We start from the raw sequence: 20140 nt of genomic DNA, 5'->3' as shown, positions 1-20140 counted from the left end.
GCTCTGTACTCAAGAATCACTACTGGAGGTGCTCAGGGGACCATAAAAAGTGCTAGGAATCCAACCTGACTTAGCCATGTGCAAGTTATGCACCCTAACTGCTGTACTATCTTTCTGGTCCCAATAAAAGATGCTCTATTCTCCAGCTGGCCACTGCCCCTCCAGCCAGGGGTCATGATCTAGATGAAATTCAGAGGAGGTTGAGGCCACATTGTCCCCTTAGCCAGGTACTTTTTCTTTGATCCAGGAAAGGTAGACAGAGCCAAGATTCTGGACAACAGGCCTATTCTCTCTCGATTAAACTTACTTTATGAACACATTTCCATATTCCTGGAAGACATCAATTATCAAGAATTTTATTTCTTTTAGTAGATGGAATTTCACAAACTCTGTGACTTCCTGCATCGGTAATTCGAGACTCTGTAGACAAATTATTAGCAGTAGTCATAACATGGCAGTATATGATTGATATAAAATTCATTTTATATACAACCAATAATTTCACAATGTCATAGGAGGGTCTAGACTTTCGTTTTCACACAATACAGTAAGTATGAGCATCACTATGAATATTCCATTGTAACATAGAATAGGAAGCCCAAATATTCATTTTTTGCTTTGGTGCCACATCCAGTAGTGATCAGGGCTTACTCCTGACTCTGTGCTTAGGGATCACTCCCCGTGAGCTCAGGAGACCATATGGTATGTAGGACATCACATTCGGGTTGGTTGCTTGGAAGGCAAGTGTTCTACCAGCTTTACTATTGCTCCAGCCTCATCCATTGTTTTCTTTTTTCTTTTCTTTTCTTTTCTTTTCTTTTCTTTTCTTTTCTTTTCTTTTCTTTTCTTTTCTTTTTTTTTTTTTTTTTTGGTTTTTGGGTCACACCCGGCAGTGCTCAGGGACCACTCCTGGCTCTATGCTCAGAAGTCTCTTCTGGCAGGCTCGGGGGACCATATGGGATGCCAGGATTCGAACCACCATCCTTCTGCATGCAAGGCAAACACCCTACCTCCATGCTGTCTCTCCAGCCCCATCCATTGTTGTCTTTTTTTTGGGGGGGGGTTGTTGGTTTTTTTTTTTGGTCACACCCGGTAGTATTCAGGGGTTACTCCTGCCTCTATGCTCAGAAGTCACCCCTGGCAGGCACAGGGGACCATATGGGATGCCGGGATTCGAACCACCGTTCTTCTGCATGCAAGGCAAATGCCCTACCTCCATGCTATCTCTTCGGCCCCATCCATTGTTTTCTTGATCTTGTTTAGTTTAGACAATTGAGTGGAACAAGAGTCAGGAGAGGAGGGAGTTCTGGAGGCTTTCCCAGAGGTGAGAGTGCCTTCGCCAATCCAACTGCCCTCCTGTTCCTCCTCTTTTACCTCTCTCTGCACTCCTCCCTCTTCCTGCAGGCTCACTACCTCGGTGGATGCAATGGTTGCCATCTGTGTGATTCTCGCTATGTCCTTCGTCCCAGCCAGCTTTGTCCTCTATTTGATCCAGGAGAGGGTGAATAAAGCCAAACACTTGCAGTTTCTCAGTGGAGTGAGCCCAACCACCTACTGGGTGACCAACTTTCTCTGGGACATGGTAAATGTTGGTCTTAAGGTGCCTTCTCCCAGGTGCTCAGACTGAAGGGACACACAGGAAGGGACTTATACTACAGGGACTGCTGCCCTAAGGGGCTGCAATGATGGGCTTGTGAATCTGTCTCCCCTTGAGAGCTGCTTAGAGAATCACAGGACTCAGACATCCACACAGGGGTTCCATATCACCATTGCTCTGAGGGGTCCTAGGTGCCCTGCTCTGAGGAGCTTCAGGACCACAGAACAGTCATGGTACTTATGACACTGGCCTTGAAGGGACAGGTCTGTGCCCCTGGAAATGCTGGTTCAGCAAGTCCCTAGGACAAGAGCCTGGTGATTGTGCATTGGGAGGAGCTCTGTTCCTTATTTCGAGGCAGGCAGTGTCCCAAGGCCAGGAATACTTAGGGGTGCAAGTATGTCAGAATATATCTGAGCAAAGTTCCTCTCTTGTGACTTATAGTTAATAAAAATGGAGAAAGGGACTTTTTTGGGGGGAGGGGGATTTGGACCATACTCAGAGATGCTCAAAGGCTATTCCTGGCTCTTTGCTTAGGAATGACCCTTGATAGATGTGGGGGGGGGGGTGTCATGTGCAGTTTGAGGGACCAAACCCCAATCAGCTGTGTGCAAGGCAAGTGCCTTTACCATTGTACTATCTCTTGAACCCTCAAGGAGGGATATTTTAAAGAATCTCTGTAAACAGCCTGCTTGTGATCAAAATCTTTACTTATTCATTGTGTAATTTATATATTTATACCTGTCTGGAGTCAAAGTTCCTGTATGAGACAGTAGAATACAATATGATACCATTATTTTAAATTTCTGTATGCTTAAATTATCCACAGTTAAACATGGTTAGGAAGGTCCATTCTGTCTGACTTCTCTCTCCCTTGACTTGTGTCCCCATCAGCCTTGAGCACTTAGAAGCTTCCTGGCACAGCCAGATGTCCCAGGTTCCATCCAAGCTTTTTCCTCAAAATCAGGGCTCCTTTTAGTGGAAAATCTCCCTCAAAAGCAAAGATCTAGGTGTTAGGTTTGTTTACTTCACAGAGGTCCCTAAGTTCCCAGGTCTTCTCAGTGGGTAAGAAGTATATGTACGCACTCCGGGCACCCCACATGGCACCCAGACTATAATGAAACCCTATCAGGGCTCTAAAACTACGTAAGAGCTCTTCCCCAACACAGCCCCATATTGATCCTTGGTCTTTTCTTTCTCTGCCTTCCTCATTCCAGAGTAAGAAACTGTCTCCTGTCCTACCCTCTTGTTTGCCTATCTGAGTCACACACCTGAAAGTGTCCAGGTCCCCCATCTTCAACCATCTAACTGTACCTACATTCCACATGGCGAACCCCCCCCCCACTCTGCTGCATCTCTAAGACCCAGCACTAGATCAGTCCTCTCTCTGGCCCCTACTCTAGGGTTCTAGGAACACATCCCGATGTACCCTCTGTGGGGGCCTTTGGAGGTCCTCATCCTGCTTAGGACCATTGTAGCCCACTATTTCCCATCCCACTCCATGTCATTAGAACATAGTCACTGTAGGGAAGAGACGAGAGAAAGGCAGGAAATATGCCATCTACAGGAGCTTCATGAGGTCAAGAAATATGCTTTTAAGTTTTTCCAAATATCTGAAAGCTTAGAAGTAGGATCAAGATGACTTTGTTTCAAATTAGAAAGAGCAGGAGAGGTCAGGCATACATCTATGAATCAATTATTCAGTTCTTTCAAAGACTACAGCATAGATGCCAGAATGTAGCTCAGTGGCAGAACACATGTTTCACATATGTGAGATTCTGGGTTTGATCCTTGGCATTGCAACACAGAAAACACAAAATATAGAGTGGAATGCAGTGGGCTGTACAGTCCTCTATAAGAGAGACCGGTTGTGCCCTCATTCCTTTCCTCCATCATTTCTGCATCTTTGTAGGGCCAGAGCATGGGGATACAATCTCTGTCGTGGGGAGAGCCACCAGGAATGCATAGGGAAGAATGTGCAATTTTCACTAGGGCCAAGGATGTGGTTTAAAGAGTGGAGGAGCAGGTACCAGGTATGCACAAGGCTCTGAGTCCTTAGCACTCCATGGTCTTCCCAAGAACCCTCAAGATTTTGGGTCAGGGTGACCCTAAAAAACTGAATAATCAGAGGCCAGAGCAGTGACGCAAGTGGTAGGGTGTTTGCCTTTCACGTGGCTAACCTAGGATGGATCATGGTTCGATCCCCGGAGACCCAAATGGTTACCTCAGCCTGAGTGATTTATGAGCGGGAGTAACCTTGAGCATCACCGGATATGGCCCAAAAAAGCAAACAAAACAAAACAAAACCAACACTGAATAATTAGCATATACCTCTGAGCTTGGTGGCCCTGGGCCTCCTTCCCCTGCAAGGAAAACTGTGTGGAATTTTTATTTTTCAAAAAGGTTTTTTTTTTTTTTTTTTTTTTTTTTTGGTTTTTGGGCCACACCCGGCAGTGCACAGGGGTGACTCCTGGCTGTCTGCTCAGAAATAGCTCCTAGCAGGCACGGGGGGGGGGGGGGGGGGGAACGGGGACGGACCATATGGGACACCGGGATTCGAACCAACCACCTTAGGTCCTGGATGGGCTGTTTGCAAGGCAAACACCGCTGTGCTATCTCTCTGGGCCCTCAAAAAGTATTTTCAATGAATGGAAATAAAGTGGATGTTACTAGTTAAAGTTTGGATCTAAATTCTTCAAGCATTCTGGGTTTCTTTTTTTGTCATCAGATACCAACTGTTTAGGAAGTAAGAACTTTTGGTTCACCTATGAAGCAGATCAATTGAGAAGAACTTTGAAGATGGAATTGCTGGGCTGGAGAGATAGTATGGGAGTTAAGACACATGCCTAGTGTGTGTCCTATTCTGGTTCTGTCTCTAGTACCATGTGATCCCCTTAAGCACTACAGTGAGCAACCCCTGACCACAGTGCTGGGAGTAGTCCTTCAGTGTCACTGGGCGTGATACTACCTCTGCCCCGCTAAATGAAACATTGAACACAGAATACTAATTCTATTGTAAATACAACTCAATGCCTCTTTGTTTAAACACACACAAACACACACACACACACACACACACACAATAGATCTGGGGCCGGAGTGATAGCATAATGGGTAGGGTGTTTGCCTTACATGCAGCTGACCTGGATTTAATCCTCAATATCCCATATAGTCCCAGGAGCACTGATAGGAATGACCCCTAACCACAGAGCCAGGAGAAACCCGTGAACATCACTGGGTGTGCCCCCCCCTCAAAAATGTCACAGATGGGAGGCAGATGGGGGTTAGCAAAGGTCAGTAGACTCAGAACAGACAAATTTGCATATGCTTGCTATCCAAGAACTGTTCTGACAAATGGAACTAGAACCCCAGCCATGTATGTGGGCCTTGGTCTCCCTTCCTCTCCTCTCCTCTCTTCTAGGTGAACTACTCTGTGAGTGCCATGCTGGTGGTTGGCATCTTCATGGGCTTCCAGAAGCAAGCCTACATTTCCCCACACCATCTCCCTGCCCTTGTGGCCCTGCTCATGCTCTACGGGTGCGTCATGGACCTGAAAGCTGACCTGAGGAAGGGTGTGCTCCTCAGACAGAAAATGGGGGGTTTGAATAGCAGTCATGGAGGCCTGGCCCCCTCTAGGTCTGTGGCTGCTGTCCAGAAGTCTTTCTGGCTTTGGTGGCCCACCTGGCTGATCCATCTGGGAAATTATCACTCCAACCAGTATTGACTCTGAGTCCTCATGGTCAGTTGTCCTGTCTCCCTCTACACTGACCAGGAGTTCTCTGCATGCAGGAGAAAGCTCCAACTGTACAGTTGATCTGAACTGAGTAGGGGGAGGTGAGGATGCAATCCAGTTAATGACAAAACAAACCTTGCAACTTTGCCTCTAAGGGGTGGAGGCACATACTATACCTGTAACAATGAATCTATTATTTCTCCTATCTGGGCCTCAGTCTTTATTTTATAATATGGATATGGTGGTAATGGGATCATTCCATATATCAGAGCAGTGGCCTCCATTCATTTCTTTGGAAACAGAGAAGCAGGAACCAGGGGACTATGATGGGGAATGGTGGAGCTGAGCCTGATAGAATCAAGACTCTGCTTTGTGGGTCGAGCTAAAGTGGACAGAACTGCAGGGTATAGAACCCTCCTGTGCATTGGAAAAGATTTCATAGATGCATTAACTCTCATTTCCTTTGTCCTTCTTACTCCCCCAAAAGGGTAGTAGTTGTTCTTCACCACTCTCCATTTAAAGATGAGGAACAAATTGAAGGGGTAGAGTCCACTCTGATGGGAGCAGAACCCCTTCTCTAGGGCCAGTGGGCAGAATGGAAATCAGAACTCTGTATTTGGTGTCATTTTACACAGATGGGCTATCATCCCCATGATGTACCCAGCATCCTTCCTGTTTGATGTCCCCAGCACAGCCTATGTGGCCTTGTCCTGTGCTAATCTCTTCATCGGAGTCAATAGCAGTGCCATCACATTCATCTTGGAATTATTTGAGAATAACCCAGTGAGTGTGACTTTCCTGGCTTCCTTGTTTGAGTACTTAGATACTCAGGAACAAAGGAAGGTTAATAGAACCGCATGACCTTCATAGTGAAAGGCCTTCCCTTCCTTCCTTTTCCTTCCATTACCTTCCTTTTTCTTCCTTCTTTCTTTCTTTCTTTTCCTCCTTCCATTTTTCTATTCCTATTTACTTCCTTCTTTTATTCCATTCATGTTCCTTCTTCCCTTAAGAACCTTCATTTACCCACTCAGACTGTTATGGATTTCTAGCCTCTTTCCTGACCCTAAATTTTTATTTGCTTGTTTCACCAGTGAATTTGTGTGATTTCAACATGTTAACGAAAAGCAAGCATGCCATGAGAAGTTTCCTTCCTGCCCATTTCCTAATTGCATGGTTTCTTCTCCAGATATAACCTCTTATTTGAGTTTTTATTGAGTTCTTGAGACACAAAGCTCTAGTCATACCTCTAAATTCTTTCTCCCATTCTCTTATGCTAATAATACCATTCTAAGGAATCTACATGAAAATCAGTCCTGAGGTTGAGGAATTTATGATGAGGAATGACTCATTTCTATAAACTATAAAGTCCAATTGTCTCTTCCACACACACACAAACACACACACACAAACACACCAGACTTCTCCCTGCCCAGGAAGAACCAGCTAAGGCCAGGGACAGAGATCAAGTGTTAGAGTATGTGACTAGCTATAAAGCCCTAAGTTTGATCTCTGGCAATGAAAGACCTCCAGCACCACTGATAGAGTGGTACTGGGCCCCTAAGTCCTGTCAATAATGACCCCTATTTTAAAAAATAAACACAAAATAACAACTGGGGTTTATATGGAGTGGTAATACAGTAAGTAAGGTATTTGCTGTGCCCTGGCACCAAACCAGGTCTCCAAGTCTACCAGGAGTGATCCCTGGGTTCAAAGTCAAGAGTAAGCCTTGATCACTGCCAGGTGTAGCCAAAAATTAAAAAAATAAATAAAACAAAAGCCTGGTTATCAAACCAGAGAGATAGTAATAGGGGTTAAGAATCTTGCATTGAACAAACCCTGGTTCTATCCCCAGCAGATGTTCTCACAAGCACCAGCAGGGGTCACTCTTGAACACAGAGGGAGGACTAGTCTTGAGTATTGTAGGGTTTCACACTATCCACCACACACACCTGTGTACACCACACACACAACACATTCACACAAAACTGGTGAGATTGGCCTCACACTGTTTGAGGCCTTTGCTTCACTCCTCCATTCAGTTTCCTGGAAGCATCCCCTAATAGGGTAGATTGGCACATAAGCCAAGGTGGTGTGGCTGCAGAGGAAGTGTAGGGCCTGGTGAAGTGTGTCTAAAGCTACGTGTACAGTCTGACACACAAAAATAAGCATTGCCTTGGACTGCCCGGCAAAAGTGTGGGGTGAACGACTCGTTTCTGCTGGTGACAGCCTCAGATGCTGTTGCTGTTTGCAGGGGGGTGGAAGAGAGAGCAAAAATGATAGAGGGAGGGAAGAAGGGAGATGAGAGAAGAGAGAGTAAGAGAGAGAGAATACAGGTGGCTGGTACCCCATCTTGTACAATAGTACATTGACTCTTGTGTTCACTCCAAAGTGTGTCCAGGTTCCTTCTACTGCCCATAAACTCACCTCAAGTTGTGGCTTGGTTGTGTTTGGTGGCCACACCCAGTAGTACTCAGTGGCTAATCCCAGCTCAAGGGCCTGTGTCCAGCATGCTTTAAGTCCATGCGTGCTGGAGATCAAACCCAGACATCCATAGCACACCTTGCAAGCACATCAGCCTTCCGAGCTCTCACTCCTGACCTCAGGCGTAGGAGTAAAGGTTTAAAGAAGGTGACCTTGTCCACAGGTACCTCCTGGGCATGTTTTAACTCCCATATTTGGAGTCCAGGGATCTGTCTCAAAAATGTGGAGCATATGCCTGCACATGCAAGGTCTTGAGTTCAATCCTGGCACTGTGTGCACCCTCTGGTAAACCTCTTGTTATAGCCCTGGTGACCCACATATTACTGCATGGCTAATTCAGAGCAAGGTCCCTTTAGTTTAGCATGGCTAGGCTCAGAATTATAAAAAGTGGTCCCCGGGGGCCAGAGAGATAGCATGGAGGTAAGGCATTTGCCTCACATGCAGAAGGACAGTGGTTCAAATCCCGGCATCTCATATGGTCCCCCAAGCCTACCAGCAGCGATTTCTGAGTATAGAGCCAGGAGTAACCCCTGAGCATTGCCGGGTGCGACCCCCCACCCAAAAAAAAAGTGGTCCCTATTTTAAAAGTGGAACTCCCATACCTGCCTGATAAGCCCCTCCTGTGACTATTCTGCCTCAAGGCTTTCCTCTGGGGCCTTCTGGGCAGCACCTCACCACTAACTCTCCTGCTTTTCTGTTGCAGACGCTGCTCAGGTTCAATGCCATACTGAAGAGGTTACTCCTAATCTTCCCCCATTTCTGCCTGGGCCGGGGCCTCATCGACCTGGCGCTGAGTCAGGCAGTGACTGACGTCTATGCCCGGTTCGGTGGGTGGCAACCCAGTGGGTGCAGCTGGGATGCCGGGTCTGCAGTGGCAAGTGGCTCAGAGGGCAGCCTGGGCTAGCACTGTAGGCTCCTGGCTGAGAAACAGGCTGTTTCTGTCTCCAGACTGAGGGTCAGAGTATGTTCTATCCTCCCTGATCTGGCTACGGGGTGCTGTGAAAATGTGGTGCTTGGTTCTCCTTGCAGAAGGTCTGGCCTCACTAGGTCTGATACTATGACCTGGTGTTTAGGGACAGTCCTGGCCATTAACATGAAAGTCACTCTGCTCACCTCTGTCCCCAGGCGAGGCACACTCTTCGAATCCATTCCAATGGGACCTGCTGGGGAAGCACCTGGCTGCCCTGGCTCTAGAAGGGGTGCTGTACTTCCTTCTCACCCTCCTCATCCAGAACCACTTCTTTCTTACTCCATGGTAAGATTTTTTCTGCAGGCTGCCTTGGACAGCTCAAAATTCCTGGATACCCCTTTGGTGCTTTACACCTTTCGCAGCAGCAACCACAAAGCCTGGTGTCCTCTCAAAACTACAAAAAAAAGAGACACATTATAAAAAAGAATTGGGATCAGAGTAATAGCACCACAGCAGGGCATTTGCCTTGCATGCAGCTGACCTAGGAACCAACCCGGGTTCAGTTCAGGTATCCCATATGGTCCCTCAAGCCTGCCAGGGGTGATTTCTGAGTGTAGAGCCAGGAGTAACCCCTGAACACCACCAGTTGTGGCCCCAAAACAAAAACAAAAAAAGAAAATTAGTGAAGAGCTTAAACACTAGCACATTTAGATAAGATGCTATTCATTCTGATATTAATATTCCATCATTCTCATTTAATAACAGATACCTGTTTTAGTTTTATTTAATTAAGTTTAGTTGGATGAGTAATACCCAGTGTTGTTAAGAACTATTCCTTTTTTTAAAAAAAAAAAAAAAAAAAACTTGATTGATTGATTTTGAAGGGCCACACCCAGCAGTACTCAAGAGCTACTCCTGACTCTGCACTCAGAAATCGCCCCTGGCAGGCTGGGGGACCATATGGGATGCCAGGAATCAAACCAGGACCCTCCCGGATTGGCTGCACGCAAGGCAAATGCCCCACCAATATGCCATCTCTCTGCCCACCCACCCCCACTCAACCCCCATTCAGAACTATTCTGAGCTCTGTGGCAGTGCTTGGAGCTTTCTAGGCTACACTTTTTGGGTGCTTCGGGGACAACCCATGTCCAGAGTTGAACCTGGGTCTAGCATGCACCCTAACCAACTCCACCATGGAATTTTTAGGGAGTCATGGTTGTCAGGCAGCCTCCATCCAGTTCTTTTCTAGGCTTGTTTTATTTTCTTACTGAAAGAAGTTCAAGGGAAGACAAATGGTAAAGCAAATAAATGCTATTTAAAGAAGTGGGGGAGGGGCCGGAAAGATAGCACAGCGATGTTTGCCTTGCAAGCAGCCGATGCAGGACCTAAGGTGGTTGGTTCGAATCTGGCTTCCCATATGGTCGCCTGTGCCTGCCAGGAGCTATTTCTGAGCAGATAGCCAGGAGTAACCCCCGAGCACAGCCGGATGTGGCCCAAAAACAAACAAACAAAAAAACCAAACCAAAAAAAAAACAAAACAAAAAATAAAAAGAAGTGAGGGAAAGGGTTGGTGAGATAGTACAATGGGTGGGGGGGGGGAGGGGAGGAGGCACTTGCCTTGCACACAGCACACGACTTCAAATCTCCAGCATCCAGTATGTCCCCTAAGCCCACCAAAAATGATCCCTGAGCACAGAGCCAAGAGTAAGCCCTGAGTACTGCTGAATGTGACCCCCAAACCAAATAATAATAAAATGAATGAGCGAAGAGACACCCAAGAGAGAACCTGAGCTTCTCATGACAGATCCCCAGATGTTTCTGGTTTCTCAGAGTTGCCTGGCTTGGAGCTGTCTGGGCAGACAAGTGTCTTATCAGGCAAGAAGATTTTTTTTTTTTTTTTTTTGGTTTTTGGGCCACACCCGGTGACGCTCAGGGTTTACTCCTGGCTATGCGCTCAGAAGTCGCTCCTGGCTTGGGGGACCATATGGGACGCCGGGGGATAGAACCGTGGTCCGTCCTAGGGTAGCGCAGGTAAGGCAGGCACCTTACCTTTAGCGCCACCGCCCGGCCCCACAAGAAGATTTTTGAATTTATCATGTCTTCCTGCTTAGTCCCACATCCTTGAGGTTTCAGCCTTCTGGGCTATCAGAGTTTTATCCGGCCTTTGCTCCTAAGGAATCTTCTCTAAAGCAAGTCCAGCCCTCTCTCCTTTGGACTGAGCACAAAATAGCTCCTTTTAAGTTCTTATCAGGTTTTTATGACTTCCTGAAGCTCATCTCCAAGGAGTGCCTTGCCCTTGTTTACTTCAGAAGGTTGAAAGTGGGGTTGGGGCAGGCAAGAAGGAGAGTGACATGGAGGTGCAGACTGGAAGTCCTCTGTGGAGGAGGGGAGAGTCAACCTCCTAATTCTGCCAGCTTCCTTCTCAGCGGCCAACTCACTTGGCTGGCCCCGGCTCACATAGTGTTCTTCTTGGGCTCTTGCCCCTCGCCTCACCTCATTCAGCCTTGGGGCCTGGTTCCCAGAAAGCTGCCTCCTCTGCCTTTGTAGAGCTTGGCTAAGCAGCCCGAATGGTGCCTCACAGGGCCCTGGAAACTTGCTTCTTACCCTCTCACCCTCTTGGGATACTGTGAGAACAGAGTGACCTCATCTACTAGGACTAGAAGTAGAGAAGTTAGACAGAAGCCTTTTGTCACCAGGCATGGGACAATAGTGTGCCTGGTGGGGGACACCACCAGAGAAAGAGGAAAATAGGGTGATGAGATAAATCACAAGCAGTTTCTTAGGCAAATCTTGATGATGACAAGATATGGCTGATGGAGATAAAAGACACTAGATAAAGGTGGTCAGAGAGGGCTACAGGGAGGAAGCTGCATCTTTGAGAGAGAGAGAGAGAGAGAGAGAGAGAGAGAGAGAGAGAGAGAAAGAGAGAGAGAGAGAGAGAGAAAGAGAGAGAGAGAGAACTTGTTTGATAGGAGAAAGAGAAGTGGAGACACTGGGAATGCCTACAGAGGTGGATGTCAGCAAGGCCAGAAAAGAGAAAAGCTGGGGTCAGTCAGGGGTGGATCAAAAGATAAGTGGAGGTTTAGTTGATGAGGTGAGTGACAGACATGTGAGGTCTGACTACAGAGTGCCAGATTCTCATGGAGGAGTTGGGGCTTGAGCCCACATCTGATGGAAAACTATGTAAGGGGGTGGATGACATGTGGTGACTTGAGAGGCTGAAAGATGGAGGAGGATGGTTGCTAGTAGCCACATCTCAGAGTGCTTCTGTGAAGAGTGTAAGATGATAACGGCAGCAGGGATTGAGACTGACCCAGCCAGTCTACATGTAGCTTATCTTCCCCAAATCCTCTCAATAGGGCTCTTTTTATCTCTTCCCCAAACTAATAGGTGAAGGGGACCAGGCTGACAGAGGTTCAGTGATGGCCAGCATCATACACATAGAGGCCAGGCCTGGACACAGGACATACTATATTCAACAACCCCCTTCTGCCAGACACCCCATCTGAAAAGAGTTCCTATGGTGATTCAGGCCTTTGGAGTGGAAGGATAGCAAGGGGCAGCAAATGAGGGGATGGGAAGAAGGTAAGAAGAAAAGGATAGATGTAACCAGCCCTATCCTGTCCTGTCCCCATCCTTCTTTAGGATAGCTGAGCCCACTAAGGAGCCCATTGTAGATGAAGATGATGATGTGGCTGAAGAAAGACAAAGAATTTTAAGTGGAGGGAATAAAATGGCTCTCTTAAGGCTGAATGAATTAACCAAGGTAAGCAACTAGTTCCAGGGTGTGCCCATTGGCCTTTGGACCCACAAATGACATGTCTTAATTTGCCTTCCTTCTGTAAAAAATTTGCCTGTGCAAGGGATCCACTTTCCTAATTATATGTGGAGTTGTTCCTGTATTATAACTTGACTTCAAAGAACATCCAATTTCAGGGCCCCTTTCCTAGAATTCCTCTAAGCCCTACCCACTTTCCTTGGTAGCACAGACTTGCCTGAGGTTTCTCAGTGCCCTTTCTGAGCCCATATCAGCAGGCTGCTTCCTCCTATTGGTAGATTTGTCTCAACTCTCCTTTTTCCCTCTTTCCTCCCTGTTCTAGCTGGCTCCCAGCCCTTAGCCCATCTTTTCTGCATCTTACAGGTATATTCTGGCAGTTCCAGTCCAGCAGTGGACAGGCTGTGTGTGGGGGTCCGCCCTGGAGAGGTGGGTGTTCCACAGACAATATGCAAAATGGTTTCAGAAAATCAATACCTGAGCAAGTTTTTTCTCCCTCAGAGCTAGTAAACAGAGAGATAATGTAAGCTGTATTTACCCAATCAGCCAGCAATGTTCAACTTCCATCCTCCTAGTGTATCTGGGACCGAAAACATTCCCCCCAGTTGATGACCAGGAAAGAATGGGTCCCAGACTGGTGATCAGAGTCACTTTATTTCATTCGAACAGTGTTTATTTAGGGCAAAAGAAAATGTAATATGTGCGGTGACAGAGCTAGAGATAATGAAAAAAATAAAAGGTCAGCCAGGGGGATGTGAGGTGCCAGGGGAAAGTTTCTAGGGACCATCACAATGGGTGATAATAATGACCACATAGTCAATAGGCAATTTAATTAACTAGAGCTTTCTGTGAAGCAGGAGAGATGGCCCAGAGTAAAGCCTAAGAGCAACCACAAATCATGAGGAGTTGGTGCCCCTCTTTGCGTTGTACTTCCCCTGTTCTGGAGTTGTGTCTCCAAAGCTTTTTTGCCTCAAGGAAAATCCCTGAAACAATTGCTCTACAGGGATCTGTCTGCCGGGAGGATCGTGAACAGTGTTAAAAGGGACTCTGTTCTGGGGCTACAGCAGTGTGGTGTTTGCCTTGCAAGCATCCGACCCAGGACCTAAGGTGGTTGGTTCAAATCCCGGCATCCCATATGGTCCCCCGTGCCTGTCAGGAGCTATTTCTGAGCAGATAGCCAGGAGTAACCCCTGAGCACTGCCTGGTGTGGCACAAATACCAAAAAAAAAAAAAAAAAAAAAAGGGACTCTGTTCAAATAAAATAAATTAAAATTAGAGGCTGGAGCGGTGGCGCAAACCATAAGGCATCTGTTTGCCTTGCCCGAACTATGGATCCCTGATGATCCCCTAAGCCAGGAGCTATTTCTTAGCTCATAGCCAGGAGTAACCCCTGAGCATCACCTGGTGTGGCCCAAAATCCAAAAAATAAATAAAAATTAAAAATAACAATTAAATTTATAAAGGAAGAGAGAGAGAGAGAGAGAGAGAGAGAGAGAGAGAGAGAGAGAGAGAGAAGAAAAATGTATGCCCCAGAGACAGGAAGGGGAGAGAGCATCAGGGAGGGTGAAAGGGTGGACATTGGGGCCGGGCGGTGGCGCAAGAGGTAAGGTGCCTGCCTTGCCTGCGCTAGCCTAGGACGGACCGCGGTTCAATCCCCCGGCGTCCCATATGGTCCTCCAAGCCAGGAGCAACTTCTGAGCGCATAGCCAGGAGTAACCCCTGAGCGTCACCGGGTGTGGCCTAAAAACCAAAAAAAAAAAAAAGAAAGGGTGGACATTGGTGTCGGGAAATGTGCACTGGTGAAGGTTGTTGTACATTGTATGACTGTAACTCAATAATGAACAACTTTATCTGTAGGGTAAAAAATAAATATTATGAACAACCTTGTAACCATGGTTACAATTTCTAAAAGGGGAGGTTCCAACATGGATCACTTTACTTTTTGTAGTGGTCATATGACAGAAGGAAAATAGGAAAAAATAGTCTTAATCATTTATTTTATCCAAAATATATGTAAGATCCTCTTCTAATACACAATCAATATAGATTGGGGATTGGGGATAGTTCATTGGCAAAGTGCCTGCTTGGCAAGCATGAGGCTGTGACTTTGATCCCCAGCAGCACCTGACATGCATCTAATAGTGAGATCCTGGCCAGCACTGCAAGGGGATTTTGGTGCCACAACAAAGTGTGGAGAACAAAGGAGAACGCTGCAACCCAAATGTGCCCAAGTTCTGAAATGGAGTGTTGGGCCCCCAGTGAGAGCCCACTTGTCATCACAACAAAAGGAAAAGGGAAGAATGGTTTAAAAGTACAATTATTATAAAACATCAATTATGAGTTTAAACATTCTTCCTCTTTCAGGGGTGTGCTCAAGGTTTACCCCCTCGCTCTCTCTGCTCAGGGAACCGTACTAGGAGGCGGAGAACCAAACTCATTTACACAAACTAGGCAAGCCTTTTAAACCCTGTGCTAGCTCTCTCTGCTATGAGACAAACAAGTGTTAGGCCTGTGTATTGCTCATCAAATCAGAGATGAATGACTCAAAGGGCTTCTTAGAACTTGGACCTGTTAGCCATCGTAGCAGAGAGATGCACTCTTAGAGAAGAGATGGGAAAAAGAGTTTCCAGAATGACCCATTGAAAGAAGGCAATGTGGGGCCGGGCGGTGGCGCTCGAGGTAAGGTGCCTGCCTTACCTGCGCTAGCCTAGGAGACAGACCGCGGTTCGATCCCCCGGCGTCCCATATGGTCCCCCAAGCCAGGAGCGACTTCTGAGCGCATAGCCAGGAGTAACCCCTGAGCGTCACCGGGTGTGGCCCAAAAACCAAAAAAAAAAAAAAAAAAAAAAAAAAAAGAAAGAAGGCAATGCTTAGGACACTAGGGCAGATAAAGGTCATTAGACACATTTGTTATTGTGATTTCTCTGTTGACAGTTCCCAAGTTGATAAGGGTTTAAAGTCATTTTGTCTCTTCTAAGGGATAGGAGAAAACTTGTACATGTATGGAAAAGCAGAGAGCATTTTAAAAAAAAATGAGAGGGGGGCTGGGGCTGGAGAGATAACATAGAGGTAAGGCGTTTGCCTCCCATGCAGAAGGTCGGTGATTCGAATCCCAGAGTCCCATATGGTACCCTGAGCCTGCCAGGAGCAATTTCTGAGCATAGAGCGTAACTCCTGAGCGCTGCCAGGTGTGACCCAAAGACCCCCCCCCCCAAAGAAAAAAAAAAAGGGCCCGGAAAGATAGCAAGCGGCGTTTGCCTTGCAAGCAGCTGATCCAGGACCAAAGGTGGTTGGTTCAAATCCCGGTGTCCCATATGGTCCCCCCCCCCCCCCCCCCGTGCCTGCCAGGAGCTGTTTCTGAGCAGACAGCCAGGAGTAACCCCTGAGCATCGCCAGGTGTGGCCCAAAAACCAAAAAAAAAAAAAAAAGAGCGGGGTGGGGGGGATGGGGGAGGGCTTTGGGCCATACCCAGACGTTACTCCTGTCTCTGCACTTCAGAAATCACTCCTGGCAGGCTTGGGGAACAATATAGGATGCCTGGGGATCAAACCCAGGTCAACCAAGTGCAAGATATTCTCTCCATTGTACTGTAATTCTGGCCTAGAGAGCTTTTCTTATACCCGCTTCTCATTTGCTTTTAGCTCAGTCACTGTCATGCCATATTTTGAGGCACTGTTTTCTGCTACCCTGCTCTATAGGTAGCTAGTAGCCTCTGTAATGACAACATAGGTTTAAAATACATCTTTCTTCCCAGAGCCAGAGACACAGTACTGTGGCCCACTCAAGTTCTATCTTCAGCACTGCATATGACCCTGCAAGCCCTGCTGAGAGTGATCCCTGAGCACTACTGGGCATGATCCAAAAGCAAAATAAAGTAAAATTCTTCTTCTCAACCCACACACAAGACTTCCGGTCTGGTTTTAGAACCTTTTTGTTTTTTTGGGGTTTTTGTTTGTTTGTTTGTTTTGGGATTACACCCGGCAGTGCTCAGGGGTTACTCCTGGCTCTATACTCAGAAATCGCTCCTGGCAGGCTTGGGGAACCATATGGGATTCCGGGATTCAAACCACCAGCCTTCTGCATGCAAGGCAAACGCCCTATCTCCATGCTATCTCTTCGGCCCCTGGTTTTAGAACCTTCTTGAGCTCCAGGGCAAGGCTAGTTCTGTGTTTCTTCCTTAGTGCTTTGGCCTCTTGGGAGTGAATGGAGCTGGAAAAACAACCACTTTCAAGATGCTCACCGGAGACACCACAGTCACCTCTGGTGATGCCACCATAGTAGGCAAGAGGTGAGTGACTTGTCCTATCTTGGAGTGTTTTGTTTAATGCTGAAGTCATGTCCCAGTCCCCAGCACAAATACCAGTTATTACACTGATCTATCATTATCTAACGGTTTCATCCTTGACTTTGCCTCTGTCAGCAATTGCAGCTAGAGAAATGCATGTCCATTGAGAGGCAGGCATCTTCTATAGCTACTTCTCAAATGCTTGAAAGTCACTGTATACATTTGGGTGGAGGCACTAAGTCACATCTGACAGTGCCCCTGGGTGACTCTGGTTCTGTGCTTGGAAGTCACTTCTAGCAGTGCTATTGGAGACCATTCATGGTATCAGGAATTTAACTGGGATTAGCCATCTGTGAGGCAATCACCTTAACTCCAACCTCAAAACTACTATATATTTTCTTAAATCTAGTCTTCTCTTTGTTTTGAAACTCACACGTGAAGTCTAAATCCAAAACCAAAGCTGACTTTTAGATAACAGGTACTTGATGTATCCTGGAAAGAGAACTTAGAAGGATCTGGCTGGAATAGAGGTTCTGAAATTAATCACTTTCTAAGTATCAGCCCCAGCTTTGAAACTTATGCATATTTCTGAAGCAAAATGGAAAAGAAGAGGTAGCTGCTTTACTCTGTTGTCAAACTTCCCCATTCCAACTCTATCATCTCCCCCTTGTTGGAGGAAGTTTGCTAACTTCTTCCCCCACCCCACCCCCCACTAGTCAAATTTTTATACTTCTTAAAATAAATAAATTGAATCATCATGAGATACACAGTTACAAAGTTGTTCATGATTGAGTTTCAGTCTTATAATGTACAACCTTCACCAGTGTACATTTCCCACCACCAATATCCCCAGTTTCCCTCCTGTCCTCCCCGCTGCCTGCCTCTGTGGCAGACCTCCTCCACCTCCTCCTCTCTCCCTTTTTTTCTTTTAGACACTGCTGTTTGCAATATTTTTTTTTTTTGGTTTTTGGGCCTCACCCGTTTGACGCTCAGGCGTTACTCCTGGCTATGCGCTCAGAAATCGCCCCTGGCTTGGGGGGACCATATGGGACGCCAGGGATCGAACCGGGCCCGTCCTACGCTAGCGCTTGCAAGGCAGAACACCTTACCTCTAGCGCCACCTTTCCCGGCCCCTGCTGTTTGCAATATTGTTACTGAAGGTATAGCATACATATTGCTTTATCTCCTTTCAGCACCAAGTTCTTGTCCAGGACAAAATTTTCCAGCTATTCTTGTCATTGTCGTAGTGGTCTCTTCTCTGCCCTAACTACATTCACCCAATATTTGTGGCTAACTTCCTATCATAGACAAATCCTCCTAGCCTCTATTGTCTTTAGATATTATTACCATACTATTTTGTTCATACTCCACAAATAGAAATGATCATTCTATGTCTATCCTTCTCCCCCAACTCATTCCTTTTGCAGCATTTTAACCAATACTTCTGATGTTCGTCAAAATATGGGCTACTGTCCTCAGTTTGATGTCATCGATGACCTTCTCACAGGGAGAGAGCACCTTTACCTCTATGCACGACTTCGAGGGGTACCAGCAGAGGAAATTGAGAGTGTAAGAAATGGTTTGTTGTGGTCATTCAGTAAACCACAGTCTGTTTTGTGAGAGTGATTTTATTCAGAGATGGGAGAGCTGGGACCTTTCATTCTACAAATTCTTATTGAGTGCCTATTATTATTATTATTATTATTATTATTATTGAGTATTTTTGTAGAAAGATGGGGTAAAACAGTGTCTAAAATAGGCAAACATCCTTTCCTTCATATCTAAAAAAGTCATGCATGCATTTACCTTCAACTCAACAATCTCAGTCCTAAGAATTTACCCTGAAGCTAAAATGCCCACATTTAAAAATACATATGCATAAGGGAACAAATATGTAGAATGTTCTCTGAAAGGGTCAAGACATACCATGCAAAGCTGTGAAATATTGGAAATTGCTTAAATGCTCTAGTATAATAAATGAGCTGAAAATTTGTGGTACATATAATAAAATCTTCTGCAGACATGAAAAAAGTTCAAGAAAGGAAAGATAAAAGGATGGAAGGGAAAAAAAAAACTGTCTCAGTTGACCTGCAGTTAATTCCAGGAGATTTTGTTAAATTCAAAAAGGAAAGTATGGAAGCTGGAGTGATAGCACAATGGGTCGGGCATTTGTCTTGCAAACGGGCTCAATCCCCGACATCCAAAATGGTTTCCTAAACCTGCCAGGAGTAATTTCTGAGTGTGGAGCCAGGAGTAACCCAGTACTGCCAGATGTGGTCCAATCCTTACCCCTAAAGAAGCAAAGTATGGGGACTAGAGTGATAGTAGAGAGGATAGGGTGTTCACATTGCCAGCCTAGATTCAATCTCAAGCATCCCATCTTGTCCCCTGAGCACTGCTAGGGGTGATTCCTAAGGGCAGAGCCAGGAGTAACCCCAGAGCCACTGGATATGACCAGTGGTGATAAAACAAACAAACAAACAAACCTCTGAAGTATAATCCTAAAAACCATGAATTTGGCAGGAGAATGGGATGAAACGGAAAGATCAGGGAACAGTAATTCTTCAGGAGATCCTTTTGCAAAATTTTGACTTTTGGGAGCATAGGAATGCCATACATATTAAAATAACAATCCAGTAAGAATTGTAAGGTAAGGGGCCAGAGCAGTGGCACAGCAGTAGGGTATTTGCCTTGCACATGGCTGACCTAGGATCAACCACAGTTTGATCCCCTGGCATCCCATATGGTCCCCCGAACCAGGAGTGATTTTTGACTCCAGAGCCAGGAGTAATCCCTGAGCGTCACTGGGTATGGCCCAAAAACAAACAAAAAACAAAAAAACAAACAAAAAAAGAATTTTAAGGTAAGTAGGAATTAAAAGAAAATCTTGACACAGAACAAACTGAAGCAAAAATCACATTTTATTTTCAAGTAATTTTATTTCAAATAAATGTCATAATCATGGCAACAGAAAGGGCTTGGAATAAATACAAATGACTGAGGACACGATAGTGGGCTCTGTGACCTCAACTGGGGCCAGGTGAGCAGAGGGGAAGAACTGGAAGCACATGCTGAGCTCTTTCAGTCTGTTTTTATAATGGCGTGGGAAGATGGAGCCTGAAATTTTAGACATAACAAGGATTAAGTAATGAGTAAATGTGGTCATGTTGTTAGAGTTCTTACTGTGAAAGAACATTCAAACATTGAAAGGGAGTGAAAAAGAAGAATGAGCCCTCTGGGAATGAATTGAAATTAGAGCCTGCACCATATCCAGTGGAATGTTCATATGCATGTGTTTTCTCATGTCTATATGCATAACTGTGCTCATGAATATGGCACATGTTTGTACATGCATTGTTATC

The 20140-nt window shown here is 45.9% G+C and overlaps 1 protein-coding gene across 1 annotated transcript in view; it reads left to right on the top strand.

The window, feature by feature from the left end:
* The window catches only part of ABCA4 (ATP binding cassette subfamily A member 4), a 168818-nt gene that overhangs the window by 139619 nt on the left and 9059 nt on the right, over nt 1-20140 (top strand). Inside the window, 9 exon segments of the mRNA XM_049772565.1 lie at nt 1405-1582; nt 5016-5131; nt 5963-6110; nt 8512-8635; nt 8934-9063; nt 12364-12484; nt 12860-12922; nt 16675-16781; nt 18206-18347. Of these exon segments, the coding sequence (XP_049628522.1) occupies nt 1405-1582; nt 5016-5131; nt 5963-6110; nt 8512-8635; nt 8934-9063; nt 12364-12484; nt 12860-12922; nt 16675-16781; nt 18206-18347 (1129 nt within the window).

The sequence above is a fragment of the Suncus etruscus genome, chromosome 4 (genome assembly GCF_024139225.1).
Source record: "Suncus etruscus isolate mSunEtr1 chromosome 4, mSunEtr1.pri.cur, whole genome shotgun sequence".
Classification (NCBI taxonomy): Eukaryota; Metazoa; Chordata; class Mammalia; order Eulipotyphla; family Soricidae; genus Suncus; species Suncus etruscus.
Note: the sequence above shows the minus strand (reverse complement) of the source record. Positions and strands in the feature narration are given on the sequence as shown.